This window comes from Bombina bombina, chromosome 2, assembly GCF_027579735.1.
Source record: "Bombina bombina isolate aBomBom1 chromosome 2, aBomBom1.pri, whole genome shotgun sequence".
In the NCBI taxonomy this organism is placed as follows: Eukaryota; Metazoa; Chordata; class Amphibia; order Anura; family Bombinatoridae; genus Bombina; species Bombina bombina.
The window spans coordinates 883727790-883747175 of NC_069500.1; the positions used below are offsets into that span (position 1 = coordinate 883727790).

The following is a 19386-nucleotide window of genomic DNA, read 5'->3' on the forward strand; positions in this document are numbered from 1 at the left end:
CCGTGCTTTTCAACAAAAGTTATGAAGAGAAAGAAGAAAATTTGATAATAAAAGTAAATTAGAAAATTGTTTAAAGTTGCATGCTCTATCTGAATCATGGTAAATCCAAGCGTTTAAAAAATGCTAGGATTTACACTCTCTAAAAATAAATAAGACTTTCAGTGGTGAGTTTGTAAATAAAGGGTGCTAAACTCACCCTTTTTGTGCCGCGGCTCCTCGCTAAACTCAGCGCCTCCGGCCGCCCACGGCACATTGCTCTTTTCTCAATGAGGTGACATTTCCACCACTAAGCCAATAGCTGTTCTAGCATTAAGAACACTGTCAGGTGACTAATACGGCTATTGGTTTAGAAGTGGAAACGTCACTTAGTTTAGAAAATAGCGCTATGCCGTGGGCGGCCGGAGGCGCTGAGTTTACCGGGGAGCTGCGGCACAGAGATGGTGAGTTTAGCACCCTTTATTTACAAACACCACTGAAAGTCCAGTTTATTTTTAGTGATGGTAAATCCTAGCGTTTTTTAAAACCTCAGATTTACCATCTCTTTAAGTAAACATTTTGGGTTTCATATCCCTTTTAATTTACAGGATAACTAATAAAAACTAAAAATAATAACTAATGAAAATATATTGTAAAGTTATTTTAGTGTAAATAATTAAACATTCAATAATACAATCTCAAACAGGTCCCTTTAAATACCTCATCAGATTTATATCTCATATTGCTTTTCTGATACTCTCTGCTCTCTTGTTCCATAATGTTGAGTTCATCTTCTGTAATTTCTAATGTCATAAAGTTATCTTGCTCTCGAGTTACTTTAGGTCCATTGTCATTTAAGTTTTTATTATGGCTGCCATCCATTTTTTGGCTTGATAATTCTCTGGCAAAAATGTCTTCCTTAACATCTGCGCTTGCTCTGTTATCCTGCTCATTATCGTCAGGCAAGTGGTCCCTCCTCTCTTCTGAGAACGTATCCTCTTTTACAGCAGAGATCATTATGTTTTGTAAATCTTCCAGTTTCTCGGAGAGATCAGCGAGAGCATCCCTCACTCTGTAAAACAGATTACATACAATACATTTTTGGACAATGCTGTATTCAATTAGATTACGATGCACAAAAATAGACCAACCGACGCGCATCTTGGAAGTGCTCCAAACTCTCAGGAACCTGATCCACCATATTCAGTAATCGTTGTGACAAGGTGCTTAGCTGCTTTTTCACCTCAAAGGATTCAATCTCTGTCCCTGTGAAATGTACACATATTACATATTAGATTTTTTACTGGTTCTAACAGAAAGCACAATAAAGATTTTTCCAAATTAATGTATTTCATATATAGATGCATTGCATTTATTCTGTGCTTCTTAGGGTGCACTGTAAAAATTATTTCAAACCATTGTGGGTGCTTATTTACTTATTCCTTTTGCTCCCTCATAAACTGAACCCTTTTTTTTTATTATTATTATTATATCACATTGGGGGGCAGTGCATCCAAACAATGTTATATTATCGCCACTAAAAAAAAAAAGAGAGCTACAGGAGTCGGTGGTTAGAATGAAATAAAAGTGAAAAGAGAGCATACTTCTATGTGTTAGAACAGTTTATTATGACCCTATAGCTTCCAAAAAACTGGGTGTTTAAACACATAATTGAAGTCAGTTCCAGAGCATCAATCCGATACTGGGAGCTAGCTGAACACGTTGGGTGAGCCAATGACAAGAGACATGTGTATAGCTGCCAATCACCAGCTAGCTCCCAGTAGTGTATTGCTGCTCCTGGGCCTACCTAGGAATGCTATTGGACAAGAGATAACAAGAAAAAGTAAAATTGATAACAGAATAAAACTGAAAACATTACTAAAAAACTGTATGCTCGAATTGAAAACAAAGCGCGTGGGATGCTCCAACCGACAAAGCCGTGGCGGTCTTCTGCGCTACTCCTCTGTGAGGACACTGAGACGTGACGTAGTGAGACGGAAGGAACACTCCCCTGTCCAGGCATAAAGAGACGATAAGCCAAACAAGGATTAACATCACTCCGGTACAAAATATAAATTTCTTTATTATAAACAGGTTAAAACCTGTTAAGACAATGGACGGCAGTCCGTGTAAAATCAAACATAGGAGAAGGGGAACTAAAGCCCCCACAGCATCAGACGTGTTTCATGCCGCTAGGGCACTTGTTCAATGATATTTTGTTAGGGACCGGTCGTCAGCTTATATTGCTTCAATAAGCCAATCAGTTCAAAGGTAATTATACCTGCTTTTAACCCCTTATGTCCCGAACAAAATATGTTAGAAACTGAACATATATACAGATAACATAGTGCAATAATAGCTATTTGAAAAAGCCAGTATATACATTAATAGTATTATTAGAGCATTATTTTATCTCCCTATTACCACCTCTAGGATGCCTCTAGGATGCCTGGGAACAAAATCTATACCTTTAACCCTAAGAAAGGAATTGTCAAAGTTATGATAATCCCTAAAATGTCTGGCAATAAGTGTCCTCGACTCAGGGTCCTCAATTTACCCAACATGTTCTAGGAATCTGTATTAGAGATCTTGTAGTGCGCCCTGTATACTGTTTGTCACAGCCCATACATATAAGTAAGTAGATGACGTGTGTGGTCTTACAATTAATGAAATAGCGGATGTCAAATTCCTTATCTAATACCTGGGTTTTAAATTTTTCCCCTTGAATTACATAACCACAGGTCTTTCATCTGGAGGCACAGCACTTATAGAAACCCTTCCTTTGCTTCAACCAAGTTGTGCGAGTAATTTTGGGGAGCATAGATGGTGACAAAGTTCCTCAGTGTTTTTGCTTTTTTGGATATAAATTTACACCCGTCTTTTGTTATTTGGTTTAGAACAGAATCATTTTGTAAAATTGGCATGTGCTGTTTGATAATTGTACAAATATTATTGTATTCCTTACTGTAAGCAGTAATACACAAGGGAGATTTAATAAAAGCATCCTTATTACTAGTGTTTTGTTTTTTATACTGTAGCAATTCTGATCTGGGTACCATGTCAACTTGTTCTTTGGCTTTATTTAGTATTGTGCTTGGATAACCTCTGAGAGTCCATCGATAGTATCCTTGGCACACTCTTCATAAGTTTCCATATTAGAACAGTTATGCTTTACCCTAATTAGTTGGCTCTTAGGGATAGATTTTTTCAAAAGTGTAGGATGGCAGGATTGGTAACTCAAAATTGTGTTACCTGCTGTGGGTTTACGATACAATTCAACAGCAATAACTTTCGCATCCCTATTAAGTATAACTATTACATCCAAGAAACTGAGTCTATCAACACTGTGTTCCATAGTGAATTTTAGCTTTAAATTGTTATCTTGAACATAAGAAAAAAATTGTTCAATATTTTCTACCTCACTGTCGCACACTAGGAACAGATCATCAATATAGCAGCCATAAAAAAACACAACATTCGGTATAGCAGCCATAAAAAAACACAACATTCGGGGGCGTCTTCAGGCGGCACCTTGAGTGGTAGCAAAATTAGTTGCTGCGTGGGGAGAACTGATAATTTGCCACATATCAGTTGTCTATGAGGACATTTAATCTGTACACATTGCTGAGTGGATTCTACAGATCCTGTTGAACATTTTGATACCAGAAATGTTCCGAGTTCCACACCAGAAAACTAAGCGTTGAGGCCTGCAGCAACCATCGTGGAGGATCTCAACACCCCCCCACCCCCCCCCCGCAAGTAATATATCAGAGTATGAGTGGCTTCTATGCTGCTATAAAACTGTTCTACTGATCATTTCAAACGATCCTTAAATATTGACATATGCCTACTTACTGGGTATAAGCTAAAACCTCTAATGGTCGTCCAACCGAAGGAGATTGCTAATATGGAGGCAGTTGCTAGATGGGAAACTACCATAACACAAACGATTGCCAAATACTTATCATTAATCCTACTGCGCCACAAGATCACAGCCAAGCTACCTCTACAGAACTGTAGTACGGATAACATTCTTGGGCTGGAACAAGATGAACATAGTGACTCACATTCCCAATTGAGAGGAAGCGGTCAGGAGACACCCGAACTTTTGAAGGATGACACCACTTCTATTGCCTTTATCGAGAGCCAAACAAGAGACTTACTTAGACAGTTGTGCTGTGCTGACATGGATTATACAACGGGCGCCTGGGACGATTGGGCTGCATACACTCCTGCACGCGCGATAAAAGAAGCTAAGAGGCCCCTACAGGATCATTTTGACAAAGGCAGCCTTATTTCCCTACAATGCCTACTATATGATCACAGCGCTGCAACAATTGGCTCCGGTGGACAAGTCAGTTTACACAGAGTGTGTTTTCATCTACAGTTAACGCATCCCACAACAATGGAGCCTAAAGAGCATACAGAGAGGGTGAAGGTCTGGTTACTGCGTTTTCTCCAGCCTACAGTGCCTCTCTTAGATCGTGGGTCTGATCCCCTCAGGCTTCCAGGTGGTAAATAAAACAAATAGACTGGAAGTCTTCCTGAAATCTTTAGTAGCTTCCACATAATATTTCAAAGCTCTTACCACATCCAAAGAATGTAAGGATCTCTCCAAAGAATTCTTAGGATTAGGACATAAGGAAGGGACAACAATTTCTCTACTAATGTTGTTAGAATTCACAACCTTAGGTAAAAATTTAAAAGAAGTCTGCAAAACTGCCTTATCCTGATGAAAAATCAGAAAAGGAGACTCACAAGAAAGATGAGAAAACTCAGAAACTCTTCTAGCAGAAGAGATGGCCAAAAGAAACAACACTTTCCAAGAAAGTAGTTTAATGTCTAAAAATGCATAGGTTCAAATGGAGGAGCCTGTATAGCCTTCAGAACCAAATTAAGACTCCAAGGAGGAGAAATTGACTTAATGACAGGCTTAATATGAATTAAAGCCTGTACAAAACAGTGTATATAGCAATCTTTCTGTGAAATAAAACAGAAAGAGCAGAGATTTGTCCTTTCAAGGAACTGGCAGACAAACCCTTATCCAAACCATCCTAAAGGAACTGTAAAATTCTAGGAATATTAAAAGAATGTCAGGAGAATTTATGAGAAGAACACCATGAAATGTAAGTCTTCCAAACTCTATAATAAATCTTTCTAGAGACAGATTTACGAGCTTGTAACATAGTATTAATCACTGAGTCAGAGAAACCTCTATGACTTAGAACTAAGCGTTCAATTTCCATACCTTCAAATTTAATGATTTGAGATCCTAATGGAAAAAACGGATCTTAAGATAGTCGGTCCGGCCGTAACGGAAGTGTCAAAGGCGGGCTACTGGACATCCAAACCAGATCCACATATCAAAACCTGTGTGGCCATGCTGGAGCCACCAGCAACACAAAAGACTGTTCCATGATGATTTTGGAGATCACTCTTGGAAGGAGAACTAGAGGCGGGAAGATGTAAGCAGGAAGATAACACCAAGGAAGAGTCAGCGCATCCACTGCTTCCGCCTGAACATCCCTGGACCTGGACAGGTATCTGGGAAGTTTCTTGTTTAGATGAGAGGCCATGAGATCTATCTCTGGAAGACCCCACATCTGAACAATCTGAGAAAACACATCTGGATGGAGAGACCACTCCCCTGGATGTAAAGTCTGGCGGCTGAGATAATCTGCCTCCCAATTGTCTACACCTGGGATATGCACCGCAGAGATTAGACAGGAGCTGGATTCCGCCCAAGCAAGTATCCGAGATACTTCTTTCATAGCTTGGGGACTGAGTCCCACCCTGATGATTGACATGAGCCACAGTTGTGATATTGTCTGTCTGAAAACAAATGAACGGTTCTCTCTTTAGCAGAGGACAGAACAGAAAAGCCCTGAGAATTGCACGGAGTTCTAAAATATTTATTGGTAATCTCGCCTCTTGAGATTTCCAAACCCCTTGTGCTGTCAGAGATCCCCAAACAGCTCCCCAACCTGAAAGACTCGCATCTGTTGAGATCACAGTCCAGGTTGGCCGAACAAGAGAAGCCCCTTGAACCAAACAATGGTGATCTATCCACCATGTCAGAGAGTGTCGTACATTGGGATTCAAGGATATTAATTGTGATATCTTTGTATAATCCCTGCACCATTGATTCAGCATGCAAAGCTGTAGAGGTCTCATGTGAAAACGAGCAAATAGGATCGCGTCCCATGCTGCAGTCATGAGACCTAAAACTTCCATGCACATAGCCACTGAAGGGAATGACTGAGACTGAAGGTGCCGACATGCTGCAACCAATTTTAAACATCTCTTGTCTGTTAGAGACAGAGTCATGGACACTGAATCTATATGGAAGCCTAAAAAGGTGACCCTTGTCTGAGGAATCAAGAAACGTTTTGGTAAATTGATCCTCCAACCATGTTTCCGAAGAAACAACACTAGTTGATTCGTGTGAGATTCTGCAGTACATAAAGACTGAGCTAGTACCAAAATATCGTCCAAATAAGGAAACACCGCAATACCCTGTTCTCTGATTACAGATAGTAGGGCACCCAGAACCTTTGAAAAGATTCTTGGAGCTGTTGCTAGGCCAAATGGAAGAGCAACAAATTGGTAATGCTTGTCTAGAAAAGAGAATCTCAGAAACTGATAGTGTTCTGGATGAATCAGAATATGAAGGTATGCATTCTGCAAGTCTATTGTGGACATATAATGTCCTTGCTGAACAAAAGGCAGAATAGTCCTTATAGTCACCATCTTGAAAGTTGGTACTCTTACATAACGATTCAAAGTTTTCAGATCCAGAACTGGTCTGAATAAATTTTCTTTCTTTGGTACAATGAATAGGTTTGAATAAAACCCCAAACCTTGTTCCTGCGGAGGAACTGGCATGATTACCCCTGAAGACTCCAGGTCTGAGATACACTTCAGAAAAGCCTGAGCTTTTACTGGATTTACAGGGATACGTGAGAGAAAAAATCTTCTCACAGGAGGTCTTAATCCTATTCGATACCCTTGAGAGACAATGCTCTGAATCCAATGATTTTGGACAGATTTTATCCAGAAATCCTTGAAAAACCTTAATCTGCCCCCTACCAGCTGAGCTGGAATGAGGGCCGCACCTTCATGCGGACTTAGGGGCTGACTTTGATTTCCTAAATGGCTTAGATTTATTCCAATTTGAAGAAGGCTTCCAATTGGAAGCAGATTCCTTTGGAGGAGGATTGAGTTTTTGTTCCTTATTCTGACAAAAGGAACGAAAACAGTTAGAAGCCTTAGATTTACCCTTAGGTGTTTCATCCTGAGGCAGAAAAACTAATTTTCCTCCAGTGATAGTTGAAATAATAGAATCCAACTGAGAACCAAATAAATTATTACCTTGGAAAGAAAGAGATAGTAATCTAGATTTAGATGTCATATCAGCATTCCAAGATTTAAGCCACAAAGCTCTTCTAGCTAATACAGCTAAAGACATGGATCTAACATCAATTTTGATAATATCAAAAATGGCATCACAAATAAAATGATTAGCATGTTGCAGTAAGCGAATAATGCTAGATATGTCAGAATCCAATTCTTGTTGCGATAAATTCTCCAACCAGAAAGTTAATACAGCCGCAACATCAGCCAAAGAAATAGCAGGTCTGAGAAGATGACCTGAATATAAATAGGCCTTCCTTAGATAAGATTCAAGCTTCCTATCTAAAGGATCCTTAAAGGAAGTACTATCTTCCATAGGAATAGTGGTACGTTTAGCAAGAGTAGAAATAGCCCCATCAACTTTGGGGATTTTTTCCCAAAACTCTATAGATTTTGCTGGTAAAGGATACAATTTTTTAAACCTTGAAGAAGGAATAAAAGAAGTACCTGGCTTATTCCATTCCCTAGAAATCATATCAGAAATAGCCTCAAGAAAAGGAAAAACCCCTGGAGAAACCACAGGAGGTTTAAAAACAGCATTTAAACGTTTATTAGACAGAACGTCAATAGGACTGGTTACCTCAATATCCAAAGTAATTAACACTTCTTTTAATAAAGAACACATATACTCTATTTTAAATAAATAAGTAGATTTGTCAGTGTCAATGTCTGAGGAAGGATCTTCTGTCTCAGATAGATCCTCATCAGAAGAGGATAAATTATTATGTTGTTGGTCATTTGAAATTTCATCAGCTAAATGAGAAGTTTTAAAAGACCTTTTACGTTTATTAGAAGGTGGAAATGCAGACAAAGCCTTCAGAATAGAATCAGAAACAAATTCTTTAAAATTTACAGGTATATCACGCACATTAGAAGTTGAAGGAACTGCAACTGGCAATGTACTATTACTGATGGAAACACTATCTGCATGTAAAAGTTTATCATGACAACTATTACAAATGACATTCGGTGAAATAATTTCTACAATTTTACAACAAATGCACTTAGCTTTGGTAGAACCGATGTCAGGCAGCAATGTTCCAGCAGAAACTTCTGAGACAGGATCAGATTGGGAGATCTTGCACAATGTAAGAGAAAAAACAACATATAAAGCAAAATTATCTATTTCCTTATATGACAGTTTCAGGAATGGGAAAAAATGCAATAGCATAGGCCTCTGATAGAGAAAAAAGCAAGAGGCAAACATACAAGGGGTATTGAAATAATGAAAAAGTTTGGCGCCAAGTATGACGCACAACGTAACGTAAACTTTTTTGGTGCCAAAAATAACCGGAAATGACACACTCGCGTCACTAATGACGCCGCCGTGTGAAAGGTCTCGGCGTCACGTATGACGGCGGAAATGACGAAGTTGCGTCATAAACTTATTTTTTCGCGCCAAAAATATTTTCGCGCCAAGAATGATGCAATAAAGTTTAGCATTTGACGCACCCGTGGGCCTAATACCCGCAATTGCAAGAAGTAGTCAATTGAAAAAAAGACTAAACCCCAGGTAAGAAAAAAATTTCTTAAAATGTTTATATTCCCCAAATATGAAACGGACAGTCTGCAGAAGGAAATTCATGAACCTGACTCATGGCAAATATAAGTACAATACATATATTTAGAACTTTATATAAATGCATAAAGTGCCAAACCATAGCTGAGAGTGTCTTAAGTAATGAAAACATACTTACCAAAAGACACCCATCCACATATAGCAGATAGCCAAACCAGTACTAAAACAGTTATTAGTAGAGGTAATGGTAAATTGAGAGCATATCGTCGATCTAAAAAGGGAGGTAGGAGATTAATCTCTACGACCGATAACAGGGAAATCATTGTATTCAAATAAGTGATACTCCCTTCACGTCCCTCTGACATTCGCTGTACTCTGAGAGGAATCGGGCTTCAACAATGCTGAGAAGCGCATATCAACGTAGAAATCTTAGCACAAACTTACTTCACCACCTCCATAGGAGGCAACGTTTGTAAAACTGAATTGTGGGTGTGGTGAGGGGTGTATTTATAGGCATTTTGAGGTTTGGGAAACTTTGCCCCTCCTGGTAGGATTGTATATCCCATATGTCACCAGCTCATGGACTGTTGCCAATTACATGAAAGAAATCTGCTGATCTGAGACCCTTCTGGGTTCTGTACTTTGGGACCTTAATGTTACTTTGGCTGGTTGTGTGCCCAGTTTTCGTTAAGGGAACAAGCAATTACAGTTACCTAGCAAATATGCCCTTAACTAATTTTCAAAACGGTGTATTGCTATGTATCTTTGTGATGTTCCTATTACAGCTTTTCTTCAATGTATATTTTACTGCAATGCTTATCCTGTATTAGGGAAGTTGTAACCTGCAAGTACACATTAACACTTTCCCAATAAACCGCAATTTTAGTAGCACATATAGATTAAGAAGTTGGTCACTCCCATTAAGATAGAATACTACCATAACTGTGCAGTGTGAAAATGTTCACCACTCATCTTTTTTATACATTTTGTGAGCTAAATATAAAAAAAATTTGTGAGCAAAAATAAATTTGTGGATTTATATGAGAGCTGATAATGATCATGATAATGAGCCACATCTGTAGTTAACCCTACAATGCATAAGGGTTCACATGTTGACCATGGGCAATTGCCTTTTGATGCATTTTTCTTATCTCTACCTTTCGCTACTTGGCAAGTGACTGGCACTGATAACTCTCACTGTAACCCACATTAACCCACCGACCAGTGATTTATTTTACCTGTATTAAGTAGCAAGTTTTTGCCCTAGTTCTGAGAAGCACGTTGGGTTACAATGCCTCGCATCACTGAATAAGCCATACGGTTTTAGAACTTGGTAACTCACTTCCTATATTAATCACCAGGATCTAGGGCAGATGACAAAGGTCTCACAATACTGCTCAAAACTCTGTAATCCTAGCCGGCATGAGCTAATATTCTCAATATATACAGCTACACAGTCGTCCTACATATGGATCTATTTCTAGTGCTTATATTACCTTATTTATACTCCAGTTTATCAGTTTTATAGAAGTTTTTAGTCTAAGTTTAATTACCTGTTATGCACCCTATAAAATTAGAAAATAGATATCGACTATGGGAGATCCGAGAGTGGTCTCCATATTCTCAGTAGGTGCCTTCTTGAGTTACATTTATTTATTCATATGAGGCCCAAGAGTGGCCTCCAAGGTTATTGAGTTTCCTAACTTGGGTATGTAATGTCATCTAACCAAACTCTGTTTAAAAGACCTAGTTATTATTGGTTGACCTTGTGATGATATTCTTTTTGTACAATTTTTACTGACATTTATGACCGGTATGCCTTTTACCGAGTCTCAATAAAAATGAATTTAAAAAAAAAAAACACCAAAAAAAAAAACACAACATTCTCTGAATGAGTTAGTATCTCCAAAGATGTGGAGCAGTTCCCACCAACCTAAAAATAGGTTGGCGTAGGACGGCGCAATCTTCGCACCCATCGCTGTTCCACATCTTTGGAGATAGTATTTACCCTCAAACAGAAAAAAAAATATGGGTAAGTATTCAACTGCCATAATCAAGAAAGTGTTAGTACCCTCTTCATAATTGGAAAGATATCTCAGAAAAAATTCCAAGGCTTCTAGTCCCTTATGGGGAATAGTGGTGTAAAGTGAAGAAACATCTAGAGAAATTAGAGTATATATATCCTTCCATTGAATATTTTGAATGTTTTGCACAAGAGGTAGTGTCTTTGACATAACTGGGAATAGAAAGAACCAAAGGTTGCAAAAAGAAATCAACCAGTTCTGATAGAGGTTCATTTAGGAACCCTATTCCTGCCACAATAGGGCGACCAGGCGGGTGAACAAGGTTTCTGTGAACCTTGGGGAAATAGTGGAAAATTGCTACTACAGGCCAATTGGGTATCAAATATTTAGCTGTTGCAGAATTAATAATGCCCTGTTTGAACGCAAATTTCACTATGTCCCCAAGGAGGAATTTAAACTCATGAGTTGGATCAGAAGGAAAAGTTGTATAAGTGACTGTTTTTGAAAGTTGACGTTAAGCTTCTGCTATATAGTCATATCAATATAGGATGACGATATTATCATCTTTGTCCGAGTCGCATATTACTAGGGTTTCGTCTGATTTTAATTTTTTGATCACTGCTCTTTCTGATAATGTCAAATTGTTACCTTGGCCTATAGTTTTGTCTTGACTTTTAATTTAGTTATCCAATTTTACTAACTGAGTTTCAATGGTTTGCTGGAAAACCTCCAAAACCTCCAAAACATTGCACCTCATTAACCGGGTAAAAAACAAAATGTATGCTTACCTGATAATTTCTTTCTTTCCGGATATGAGGAGTCCACGCCATCCTCAATTACTGTTGGGAATATCACTCCTGGCCAGCAGGAGGAGGCAATAAGAACCACAGTCAAACTGTTAAGTATCACTCCCCTTCCCACAAACCCCAGTCATTCGACCGAAGGTAAATGGAGAAAAAAAAAAGGAGTAACACAAGGTGCAGAGGTGCCTGAGGTTTAGTAAAAAATAACTGGCTTTAAAAAAAAGGGCGGGGCCGTGGAGTCACCATATCCGGGAAGAAAGAAATTTATCAAGTAAGCATACATTGTTTTCTTTCCTAAGATATGGTGAGTCCAGGGCGTCCTCAATTACTATTGGGAACCAATACCCAAGCTAGAGGACACAGATGACTAGGGAGGGACAAGGCAGGTAAACCCAAGCTAGAGGATACAGATAACTAGGGAGGGACAAGGCAGGTATACCTAAACAGAAGGCACCACCGCTTGAAGAACCTTTCTCCCAAAAGTGGCCTCAGCCAAGGCAAAAGTATTAAATTTATAAAATTTGGAAAAAGTATGTAAGGAAGGCCAAGTTGCAGCCTTGCAAATTTGTTCTACAGAAGCTTTATTTTTGAAAGCCCAAGAAGAGGAGACAGCCCTCGTGGAATGCGCCGTAATTCTCTCAGGAGGCTGCTGGTCCAGCAGTCTCATAGGCCAAACAAATTATACTTCTCAACCAGAGAGAAAGAGAAGTAGCAGTAGCTTTCTGACCTTTACGTTTCCCAGAGAAACAAACTAACAGAGCAGAAGACTGACGAAAATCCTTAAGTCTCCTGCAGATAGAATTTAAGAGCACGCACAACATCAAAGTTGTGCAACAAACGTTCCCCATGAGGAGGAGGATTAGGACATAGAGAAGAAACAACAATTTCCTGATTAATATTCTTATTTGAAACAAATTTAAGAAGGAGACCGAACTTTTTACGAAGAACCGCCTTATCGGCATAAAAAATAAGATAAGGCGAATCACACTGCAAGGCAGAAAGTTCAGAGACTCTCCGAGCAGACAAGATAGCCAAAAGAAACAAAACCTTCCAAGATAACAACTTAATATCTATGGAATGCATCGGCTCAAACGGAGCCCGCTGCAAAACTCTAAGAAAAGGTTAAGGCTCTAAGGAGGAGCAACAGACTTAAAAACAGGCCTGATTCTGACCAATGTCTGGCAAAAGGATTGCACATCTGGCACATCTGCCAGACACTTATGTAGCAAAACAGATAACGCAGAGATCTGACCCTTCAGGGTACTAACTGACAAGCCTTTTTCCCGACCTTCCTGGAGAAAAGACAAAATTCTAGGAATCCTGAACTTACTCCCAGAGTAACACTTGGATTCACACCAATAAAGATATTTATGCCATATCTTATGGTAAATCCTTCTAGTAACAGGCTTGTGAGCCTGAAACATGGTCTCAATTACTCAAAAACGCGCTTAGACAGAACTAAGCGTTCAATCTCTAAGCAGTCAGCTTCAGCGAAACGAGATCTGGATAAAGGAAGGGACCCTGAAGTAGAAGGACCTTCCTCAAAGGCAGCCTCCAAGGTGGGAGAGACAACATCTCCACTAGGTCTGCATACCAGATCCTGCGAGGCCACGCAGGAGCTATTAGAATCACCAACGCTCTCTCCTGTTTGATACAAGCAATGACTCGTGGCAGAAGAGCAAATGGAGGAAACAGGTATGTCATCCTGAAATCCCAAGGAACCGCTAGGGCATCTATCAGAGTAACCCGCGGATCCCTTGACCTTGAACCGTACCGAATAATTCAGAACTCAACTTTCTACTGATAAAAAATTTCAGAACACCCATTTTTTATTTTCTACCCAAAATCCACAAAATTTACAAAACCCCCCAGGACGCCCAATAATATCCGGTATTGAGTCGATCACCTCAAACTTATCACAATACATAGATTATTTCCTACAAAATTATGTTAAAGAATTGCCATCCGACCTGTCAGACTCCACATATTTTCTTAATATATGGAAACTGTCAAATGGGAGAGCAATTTTATTGTTGTCACATGTGATGTAAGTTGGTTATACACCGCCATTAAACATAACTTAGGTTTAAAAGCTATTGAATACTATCTCAAATCCGATGCGGATATGCCAGAAACACAGTGTAATTTCCTATTAGAATGTATTGAGTTCATTTTAAATAAGAACTATTTCAAATTCGAGGAGGATTATTATCTACAGGTGCAGGGAACGGCTATGGGCACAAGATTCGCACCCAGTTATGCCAATTTATTCATGGGGAACTTTGAAAGAATCTTTTTGGAGGGTACCATTGGGGTGCGAATCTTGTGCTCTATAGACGTTATATAGATGATCTGTTCTTCATCTGGAGGGGAGATAGTGAACTGTTGCATGTATTTATAGAAGACCTAAACACCAATGAATTTGGGTTCACTCATGAGTCAAGTAGCAAAAGAATTAGCTTCTTAGATATTGAAGTGGAAATTATTAAAGATAAAATAAAAACAAAAACCTTTTTTTTTTAAAAAGGTTGACTCCAACAACTACATTGACTCAAAAAGTTGACACCACAAAACGTGGAAAAATAACATACCGAAAGGTCAACTACTCAGAGTAAAGAAAAACTGTATAGATCTCTATGATTATGAACAACAATCAAAAACACTTATTTAAAGATTCAAACAGAAAGGGTATAATGGAGATAAAATACAGGAATTGGCTAAAAAAATTAAAGAGATAGAAGTACTATATTAAGAAAAGATTCAAAAACAAAAAATAGGGAGAAAATTAATCAATATTCGTAAGTACCAATAGTTACAACTTATTCATCACAACACAAAATATTTGAAAGAGTAGTGAAAAAGCATTGGCATCGCCTTCTGAAAGATCCAATAATTGGACACACACTTGGAAAGAATCCAAAATTCATACATAAGAGCAAAACATTTTAAAAATATGCTAGCTCCCAGTGAGTATAAAAAGAAAAGAGTGACATTTAATGGTAGTGTTAAAGATCTGAAAGGAGATTTAAAGAGACAGTCAAGTCCAAAAAAACTTTCATGATTCAAATAGGGCATGTAATTTTAAACAACTTTCCAATTTACTTGTATCACCAATTTTGCTTTGTTCTCTTGGTATTCTTAGTTGAAAGCTAAAACTAGGAGGTTCATATGCTAATTTCTTAGACCTTGAAGACTGCCTCTAATCTGAATGCATTTTGACCACTAGAGGGCATTAGTTCATGAGTTTCATATAGATAACATTGCGCTCATGCACATGAAGTTACCCAGGAGTGAGCACTGATTGGCTAAAATGGATGTCTGTCAAAAGAACTGAAATAAGGGGGCAGTTTGCAGAGGCTTAGATACAAGGTAATAACAGAGGTAAAAAGTGTATTTCTATCACAGTGTTGGTTATGCAAAACTGGGGAATGAGTAATAAAGGGATTATCTTTCTTTTTAAACAACAAAAATTCTGGTGTTGACTGTCCCTTTAATAGGTTTTTTTCCTTGCCAATAATGCAAATCATGCAAACATAGTACTAAATTAAAGAATATTAATTCGGAGAAAACAGGAAAATTATTAAAAATTAATGGAATAATTTGACGCACAGATACAAATGTAATATATCTCTTGTAGTGTAATTGTAATCTTAGATATTAGGAAACTACGGGATTGTATAAGAGAGCATCTATTAGGGATTGAACATGGTAAGAAAGATACCACACTATATAAACACTTTCTAGGAGGTACATCAAGGGAGAACTGAGGATTTGAGATTTTGGGGTATAAAGAAGGTAACACGTGATGGTAGAAGGGGTAATATGGAAGAGAAACTATTAAGACAGGAAGCAGTGCTTATTTATGATTTTGGAACACTATCACCTGCAGGCCGTAATAGCGAATTAGACTTGAATTTTATAATAAAATAGAAGTCCGTATAGAAAAGGGTCAAAACCACAATAGACTTTCTTTAAATAAAAATAAGGATTACTAATATGACAGTGTGTTGTATATCTGTGCACTGTTAACTATATATATATATATATATATATATATATATATATATATATATATATATATATATATAAAAACACATAGAAACACCCAGCACTCACCAGCTAGCTCACAGCTAAGATAAAATCACAACTGGAAAGGTTAGTTACCGCATCTGGCCAAATGGGAAAGCTCAGGCACCACGTCAAGGTCCTTTCCACTGCCTGAGTCCCTAACACAGCCACACCATCATGCGAGCTCACAAAGCCAAACAAACTGAGAACAAAGAAGGGGTGCACAGGTGGATGTAATCACACAGAGAAAATACAAAACATGGAAGGGAACTGCACTCCAAGACCGGACCAGGTACACATCCTGCGACTCAGCAACATCCAGCCCTGGGTGCTAAATAGCACTCCAAAAAAGCTGATGATGTCACCAGAGCCACAGGCAGTTAACCCCAGTCCGGAATGGGTGCAAGAAACAAGGGGGATTACAAACAAAAAGTAATACAACACATAGAAACACCCAGCACTCACCAGCTAGCTCACAGCTAAGATAAAATCACAACTGGAAAGGTTAATTACCGCATATGGCCAAATGGGAAAGCTCAGGCACCACGTCAAGGTCCTTTCCACTGCCTGAGTCCCTAACACAGCCACACCATCATGCGAGCTCACAAAGCCAAACAAACTGAGAACAAAGAAGAAGGGGTGCACAGGTGGCTGTAATCACCCAGAGAAAATACAAAACATGGAAGAAAACTGCACTCCAAGACCGGACCAGGTACACATCCTGTGACTCAGCAACATCCAGCCCTGGGTGCTAAATAGCACTCCAAAAAAGCTGTGATGTCACCAGAGCCACAGGCAGTTAACCCCAGTCCGGAATTGGTGCAAGAAACAAGTGGGATTACAAACAAAAAGTAATACAAGAAATAGAAACACCCAGCACTCACCAGCTAGCTCACAGCTAAGATAAAATCACAACTGGAAAGGTTAGTTACCGCATCTGGCCAAATGGGAAAGCTCAGGCACCACGTCAAGGTCCTGTCCACTGGGACTGGGGTTAACTGACTGTGGCTCTGGTGACATCACAGCTTTTTTGGAGTGCTATTTAGCACCGAGGGCTGGATGTTGCTGAGTCACAGGATGTGTACCTGGTCCGGTCTTGGAGTGCAGTTCCCTTCCATGTTTTGTATTTTCTCTGGATGATTACATCCACCTGTGCACCCCTTCTTTGTTCTCAGTTTGTTTGGCTTTGTGAGCTCGCATGATGGTGTGGCTGTGTTAGGGACTCAGGCAGTGGAAAGGACCTTGACGTGGTGCCTGAGCTTTCCCATTTGGCCAGATGCGGTAACTAACAGGATGTGTACCTGGTCCGGTCTTGGAGTGCAGTTCCCTTCCATGTTTTATATATAGAAATTCCAATGATATTCTGATAGGACTATTGAATTAATACTCTTATATTATATGTATAAATAAAAAGATATATGCGTAGCATAGAACCTAACTAGTGTTTTAAAAGAAACGAGGAGCAGTTTTGCTAATTAATAAATCATTTTAATAAATATAAATAAATAAATGGTTATGAATAAGCTTAAAAGAATAACTTGATGCCATGATTGTGAAGATATAAACAGCCTAAATCTTACTTGAGAAGATTATAGCTACAATCAAAAAGAAGTGAAGGGTTAACACCACAGCTACAATCAAAAAGAATTGAAGGGTTAACATCTAGCCCTATATAGAGGAGGAGCTTGAAAGAAAGATCATCTTGACAAAGGCTCTAAACAGCTGAAACGCGTAGACGTTCTATTTTTTCTTAGCTCCTGAACTGAGATCCTGGATTGACTCCCATAACCGCAGCGTTGAAAATACTTCCAAGAACGGAGCGGTAGGAGTTTGAAGACTTACAAGTTTATTCAAAAGAGTGCACACTCTAAGAAACCGTCAACGAATGGTCACTACCAACACGCATCGTCTAAACACAGGCGCGTGCAGACTGGCGGAGGACGCCGAAGAAATAGTGAGTACTACATAATCACTGAAGAACCCATTTTCGACTTAAAAGGTGCAACATTTACAAACAGGTGTTGCATAGATACAACAACATTCTGTGGTCTAATACAATCAATACCACGTATATTAACATTGTAACAGCAACTTCTGAGATTGTTGCAGGACTTAACTATATACCGAAAAGCCCTATACTTAAAAGGGACAGTCTACACCAGAATTGTTATTGTTTGCACAACCAACACAGTTATATTTATATACTTTTTACCTCTGTGATTATCTTGTATCTAAGCCTCTGCAGACTGCCCCTTTATTTCAGTTCTTTGACAGACTTGCAGTTTAGCCAATCAGTGATGGCTCCCAGGTAACTTCACGTGCACGAGCACAGTGTTATCTATATGAAAAACATGAACTAACTCCCTCTAGTGGTGAAAAACCTGTTAAAATGCATTCTTAAGAGGCGGCCTTCAAGGTCTAAGAAATTAGCATATGAACCTCCTAGGTTAAGCTTTCAACTAAGAATACCAAGAGAACAAAGAAAAATTGGTGATACAAGTAAATTGGAAAATTGTTTAAAATTACATGCTCTATCTGAATCATGAAAGTTTTTTTCGACTAGACTGTCCCTTTAAAGATTTGTTATTTACATAGACTGCCATTGTATGAGAAACAAGTCTTTATAAAATTGGGTATTAAGCTACAGATAAGCAAGTCTACTTAATTATTTAAAATAACTATTCCTGGTTTATGTTCAGAAACGGACATTTAGGATAGAAGAATTGCTTTGAAATATATTGCAAATGTGTCCTATTTAGTTGCAACGTTTGTTTCTAATTGAGATTGCTACGTACTATGCTTATTAAGTGTTAAAATTTGACACCGGTGTCAGTAATATTGTTTTTAAAATAGTTTTTTTAAATTGTGTTATTAAAATATTTTATTGTTTTTTATGAACACAAGATGTTCTGATTATTTATCAGTGACACGCTTGTATGATGACAACTAGAGCTATCAGTGCTATTTGTATATTAGAATAACTCAGATTGAATATATTTCTACTCCAATAAGGTAAGCATTTAAACAGATAGCCAACAGGTGCCACCCACACCCTTACCTATCTTGAACCCTGCCTTGGAAGCTTGGCATTTTGTCGAGACGCCATCAGATCCAACTCCGGCACCCCCCATTTGAGGGTTAAAGTGAATGTTAATTTAGATGAATCGGTGCCTGGTTTTTAATAATCCTATTAAAAACAAGGGCACTTTAATTAATAAAATTTACATTTCACTCATTTTTTATCAAATATTTTTTAATCTTCACAGTCACTCCAGCGATTACCCCGGTCATTGGAAGCCTCTTCATACATCAGAAATGACAAATCGATCATCCTCCAATCACGGCTTCCCTCCCGGGGGGAATCATGGCCTGAGGCAACGCCATGATTGGAGGAAGCCGGATTCTGCATTTTGGACCCGCGTAGAGAGCTTGCGACAGGCGGAGGAAGCGCTGCAGGGGCTGTCAGGATTAAAAGGTATTTGAAGAAAACAAGTGAAATGTTAATTTTGATGAATTAAAATGCCCTTGTTTTTAATAGGATTATTAAAAACCGGGCACTGATTCATCTAAATTGACATTCACT

At 38.6% G+C, this 19386-nt stretch overlaps 1 protein-coding gene across 1 annotated transcript in view; it reads right to left on the reverse strand.

Moving 5' to 3' along the window:
- Positions 1 to 19386, reverse strand: part of WRN (WRN RecQ like helicase) — a 377656-nt gene that overhangs the window by 260236 nt on the left and 98034 nt on the right. Inside the window, exons 8-9 of the mRNA XM_053700137.1 lie at positions 1128 to 1242; positions 697 to 1048 (exon numbers count right to left, since the gene is read on the reverse strand). Coding sequence (XP_053556112.1) covers positions 697 to 1048; positions 1128 to 1242 — 467 coding nt within the window. The remainder of the gene's footprint in view (positions 1 to 696; positions 1049 to 1127; positions 1243 to 19386) is intronic.